The sequence below is a fragment of the Rhinopithecus bieti genome, unplaced genomic scaffold, assembly GCF_001698545.2.
Source record: "Rhinopithecus bieti isolate Rb0 unplaced genomic scaffold, ASM169854v2 scaffold_20206, whole genome shotgun sequence".
In the NCBI taxonomy this organism is placed as follows: domain Eukaryota; kingdom Metazoa; phylum Chordata; class Mammalia; order Primates; family Cercopithecidae; genus Rhinopithecus; species Rhinopithecus bieti.
This window is the reverse complement of record NW_016810187.1, coordinates 377,756-383,640: the sequence shown is the minus strand read 5'-3', so window position 1 is coordinate 383,640 and position 5,885 is coordinate 377,756. Positions and strand designations below refer to the sequence as shown.

The 5,885-nt window shown below is 36.3% G+C and overlaps 1 protein-coding gene across 2 annotated transcripts in view; it reads left to right on the top strand.

The window, feature by feature from the left end:
* Positions 1–5,885, top strand: part of CDC73 (cell division cycle 73) — a 141,440-nt gene that overhangs the window by 17,918 nt on the left and 117,637 nt on the right. For both annotated transcript variants that reach the window (XM_017891600.1, XM_017891601.1), the window contains one exon: positions 3,635–3,851. In XM_017891600.1, the coding sequence (XP_017747089.1) occupies positions 3,635–3,851 (217 nt within the window). The remainder of the gene's footprint in view (positions 1–3,634; positions 3,852–5,885) is intronic.

Below are 5,885 nucleotides of genomic sequence, written 5' to 3'. Positions count from 1 at the left end.
AAAAAAAAAAAAAAAAAAAAAAGAAAGTAGGTAGTTTACATATATGTAAAGGTATAAGGAAAAGGAATATTAAAATGCTCTCCACATTTATGTTTACCTCTTGGATTCATTGTATGCCTCTGTGCTCTTAGTTCATAAGGGTATGTGTGGGGATTGGAAGTTCATGTGTTTATCATGCTTTTTGAAAAGTCTTCTTTATTCTATTACCATGTTGATCTTTCTTTTTAAAAATTGCTTTATAAGCTGAGACATTCATTTGATGTTATTGATTATGTACAGCAGAGGTCGTCAGCAAACTTTTTCTGGAAAGTGCCACATATTAAATATTTTTAGCTTTGAAGGTAATATGGTCTCTTGAAACTACTGAGCTTATGTGGTGTAGGGAAAGCAGCCATAGTACATAAATGGATGGGCATAGTTTCTTCACTTTTAAAATGTTTTCATTTTCTGGATTCCGACTACTCAAACTCTACTTGAAGTTGTTTGACAGCTCACTTACGTTTTTTTCTTTTTTTGGATTCTTTTCTGTCTGTTTATATTCTTTTTTGAACTATTTTTGGATCGTTTCTATTGTATTGAACTTTAATTTTTTTTTTTTTTTTTTTTTGAGACAGATTTTCGCTCTTTCACCCAGGCTAGAGTGCAGTGGTACCATCTTGACTCACTGCAACCTCTGCCTTCTGGTTTCAAGTGATTCTCCTGCCTCAGCCTCCCGAGTAGCTGGGATTACAGGCGCCTGCCACAATGCCTGGCTAATTTTAGTAGAGACGATGTTTTCACCATGTTGGCCAGGCTGGTCTCAAACTCCTGAACTCGTGATCCACCCGCCTTGGCCTCCCAAAGTGCTGGGATTACAGGCGTGAGCCACCACGCCTGGCTGAACTTTAATATTTTTTTCTTTGACAGTTCACTTATGTTCTTTTCTTTTCTTGAATTCATTTTCTGTCTGTTATATTCTTTTTTGAGTTCTTTTTGGATAGTTTCTGTTGTGTTTTCAACTTTACTTAATTTTTTTTTCTGTAGTCCCATGCATGTTTAGTCTCCAGCGTTGTAGTTTTCATCTCAAATTTGTTTTGCTCTGTTTTTTTTGAGATGGAGTTTGGCTCTTGTGACCCAGGCTGGAGTGCAGTGGCGTGATCTTGGCTCACTGCAACTTCCGCCTCCCGGGTTCAAGCGATTCTCCTGCCTCAGCCTCCCCAGTGGCTAGGATTACAGGCATATGCCACCATACCTGGCTAATTTTTGTATGTTTTGCTGTTTTTTAAAAATCGTACCTACTTCATCTTTTCATTTAGCTTGTTGAAATATAGAACATAGTTCTTGTAATTATTTTCACGCCTTGAGATTGATTGATATTTCTCTTCATTCTGCTTTATTACATGTCTGCTTTATTACATTTTCCTGCTTTATTACGTGTCATGTGATCTCAAACATTGTGTATACTTTTTACCTTGTTGAGTGCTAGATATTGTTATATTTCCCCACATCTTCTTTAGCTTTTTTTGGGACACAGTTAAATCTCTTGGAAACAGTTTTGGGTCTTGATTTTAATTTATCTGAACATTGGTCTGCTGGGGTAATTATTCCCCACCCACTGAGGCAAGACCATTCTGAGTACGTAATACCTCATGAACATGAGGTTTCATTTTGGCTAGTGGAACAGGCACTATTCTTCACCTTGTGTGACCACTAGACATTATTCTGTCTAATCCACTTGGGTGGTTCTTTATTCAGCCTTAGTTTCTTCATATTTGTGTTAGTCAGAATTCTGCCGGGGTATGTGAGGGGGACCTTCTATACACTTCTCAGGTGTTCTGACCTATGAATTCTAACTATCTTGGTCTTGCTGTAATCCCAGCTCCATTTCTTCTTACCTGAGAATCCGCTCAGTTCTATGTGGGTTCTCCTGCCAAGGCCATGTCTTGGAAACTTACAAGGCAATAAGCTGAGGCAATCATAGGGCTTACCTTGTCTGTTTCTCATTTGTTAGGGAATTGCTGTCCTTCATTGCTTAATATCTAGCATCTAGTAAACCATTGTTTTATGTATTTTGACTGGTTATTTAAAGGCTGGAGGGTTAGTCTAGTCTCTGGTACTTCATCTTGGCTGTAAGTAGAAGTTCTATGTTTCAAAGTCCATTGGAGGCTTGATTATAGTTTGGAGAAGTACAGTAGGCACCCAGCTGCCTTCCGGGGATATGTTCCAAGACCTCCAGTGGGCGCCTGAAACCTCGGATAGTCCTGAACTCCAGCCAAGGAGCCCCAAGGTCACCTTGTCATTTAAGGGAAGCACTTTGGGAGTGACATATGCGAATTGCTAGCATCACTACTCTTGTGTTTTGGGGCCATTATTAGGTAAAATAAAGGCTACTTGAACATAAATACTTTGATGCTGCCATCGTCAGTCTGATAACCAAGATGGCTATTAAGCGACTACTGGGCAGGTAGTGTGTACAGTATCGATACATTGGACAAAGGGATCATTTGTGTCCGGATATCCCAGGCAGGTGTCCCAGGCAGGACAGTACAAGATTTCAGCAGGCTACTGAGCATGGCACATAATTTAAAACTTATGAATTATTTATTTCTGGAATTTTCCATTTAATATTTTGGACTGTGGTTGATAGCGGGTAACTGAAACTTTGGAAAGCCAAACAGAGGAGTACTGTATTTGAATTTGGCTTAAGGTATGCTGGTGTGCTTTAGATTTTAAGGGAAATCTGCACAGTATTGCACAAAATGCATCAAATGCCAGGTGCATATGAGCACTACTATAAAGTACCTTCATACCTAATCTAAATAAAATTAGAATACTATATAATACTACTGTATTTAAACCTGCAGGAATTTTCATCCTTTTTCCAGATTTTGTGTAAACATAATTCAAGATTTTCATCTTGTGACTAAAGTAATATTTTTGTCTACTGTTATTAAGGTACCCAAACACGTTTTAATTCTTTTTCTCATTTGACATGATAAAAGACACTTTGCTTAAGATTATCATTTTATGACATGTATACTTTCAGTGTTGTCTTTTTTTATATTTCTGCAAACATAGTCTCTTTTACTATTTTGCCTATTTGAAAATCAAGGAAAGGGAAGAAAAGGAAACTGTAATACGGTTTTATCTTCCAGAGATTAAAGGAGTATGTTTTTGTGACATAAAACCCTGTCACTTAATTATGTTCTGGACTATGGCATACAAGTTTGAAACCTTGAAATAAATTTCAAGGAAAACCTAGGCTTTGAACTTTCTGTAGAATGGATTTTTTACCCCCTTCCAAAGTGGCCTCTGTGTGTGTGTGTAATTTCTGTAGACAGAAAAAACATAAAGAAAAGCACCTATATTAATGAGTCCTGCTTTTTTGCGGGGAAGAGATGAAAAACCATCAAGAATTTTGTTGCATTGATACTTCTAAGAAATTACTAATTTGCTCTTAGAGTAATATCTTGACATAAATTCCTTATAAAAGTTTTATGTAATTGCAGAATAGCAAGTCAGTCTTACAGATAAGAAAACCTTAATTATTACCATTAAAGTGTTTTTACCAGAAATTTATAAATGTAACAAAATATATTTATGATACACTCCAGGAATCCTTGCTGTGAAAATTTAAAAAAGAAATTGCTTTTAGGTCTTTGTCTGAAGCTATGTCAGTGGAAAAAATTGCTGCAATCAAAGCCAAAATTATGGCCAAGAAAAGATCTACTATCAAGACTGATCTAGATGATGACATAACTGCCCTTAAACAGAGGAGTTTTGTGGATGCTGAGGTAGATGTGACCCGAGATATTGTCAGCAGAGAGAGAGTGTGGAGGACAAGAACAACCATCTTACAAAGCACAGGAAAGGTAGTTAAAATATTTTACTCATTCATTGGAGTGAGAGAGAGAGTGTGTGTGTGTGTGTGTTTAATCTGTGGTTATAGAATTGGTTAAAGTTTGCTTTTAGGTGGACGTTTCAAGTTTTATCTCTTTGAAAGCTCAGTAATAATATAGATTTCCAGATGGTCATTTTTACCATTCCATTCTTGAATATGGTTGTTATTCATCAGAGATGCTGATGAAAAAGTAGGAATCAAAATACAAGCTCCTTCACACATGATTTGCAAATCAAAGAATGGTCTGGTTTTCCTGTTGAGTCATTTTTGCTTAAACCTAATAAACAAGGAATAATATTGATGACAAGTTCTCTGGTTATTAATGCCATCATTATTTTTTTTCCCACGTAGTAGAGAACTTATGGAAATCTGTAGCAAACATTTATCGAGTATATTTTACACACTATATTCTGTTCTGTGGGTATAGCAGTTTTTTCATTCGTTCCCTATTAGTGGAAATTGTTTTCTTTTCTTTTTGCTCCAAAGAGTGTGATTTTTCTCCCTTTCTCTGGCCTTCCTTTCTTCTCTCTATCTCCCTCTGCCTTCCTCTCTTTCTCCTCCTGTTTCCCTCTCTTCCTCCTTCCCTCACTTCCTTTTCACTGTTATGAATAATGCATTAGAAAACATTGTTGTACATATACCTTTGTGTATTTATGTGTATATAGACAAAGGATTCTTCAAAACAAATTGCTGGTTAAAGGAGATATGCACTTTATATTTTGAAAGATAAAAATCTGAAATACTTGAATGTCCAATATTTTCATGGATCTCCAAAAAGAGGATGCATTTATCCTGATTTATGTACTTACTTTCATTTGTCTTTTCCTCTTCAGTGCCTCAATTTTCTCTTAAATGTTTTCTCCACTGATGCATACTTGTTAATAGTGATGATCTAGTAAGAATGTTGAAGTGTGCAAGGTTACTTGTGAAACTGAAATTTAACACTGTTTTAGGCAAATTGGTTTTGGTTGTAGAATTTTGGGATTTTAGCCTTCAATTTACATTGCTATTTTAGTAGAAATAAAGTTATGAAAAGAGTATATGAAGAAAATAATCATTTCTTTTTCTTTTGTACTTTGACTTGTTTTACAAAGTACCTAAGGTTAAGATTAAGAATCATTCTCCAGAGCTTAGAATTATAGAGAAATCTGAGGATGTGAGTGAACTTCCATTTTTGCTCTTTACAATAAAATGATTTGTTGATACTGATTTTCACTGTCTAGTATGGCTAATAATTGAGTAATATTGTGAGTTATGTTGATCCACCAGTGTTCATTAAAATAAAAAAATCTCAAACTCATAGTAGAGGAATAAAAACAGGTGATATACCCTATCTAACTTTTAGACCGGACATTACTTTTTCAAGTAATTGAGGTGAACTATTTTCTTTGAGCTCTAGGTGGCAGGATTGTACCATCATTTCTAAACTTACTGATTTAATATTGTTGGTACCACTATATCTTTTAAAAGTAAGTTAATAAAAGAATTGTAGCTAGGCTTGCATAAATGAGTATTATTAGCAATTAAAAAAATACTTTGTGTGTTGTTTTATCAGGTGCACTCTAAAATACTCTTAGGTGGGTGAGAATGAAAAAATACTCTAGATACTTAAAGCCTTGTGGATTTTAGATAGACCTTCATTATTACTAGTTATCAGGGCTTTCTTCTTTTTTGAGTTTCAGGAACAAAAGTTAGGTTGAAGATTCATGAGAGGCTAGGTGCGGTGGCTCATGCCTGTAATCCCAGCACTTTGGGAAGTCAAGGCAGGTGGACCAGTTGAGGTCAGGAGTTCAATTCCAGCCTGGACAACATGGTGAAACCCCGTTTCTACTAAAAACACAAAAATTAGCTGGGCATGGTGGCGTGTTCTTGTAATCCCAGCTACCCAGGAGGCTGAGCCAGGAGAATCGCTTGAAGCTGGGAGGTGGACGTTACAGTGAGCTGAGATTGTGCCATTGCACTCCAGCCCGGGCGACAGAGCAAGACTCCGTCTCAAAAAAAAAAA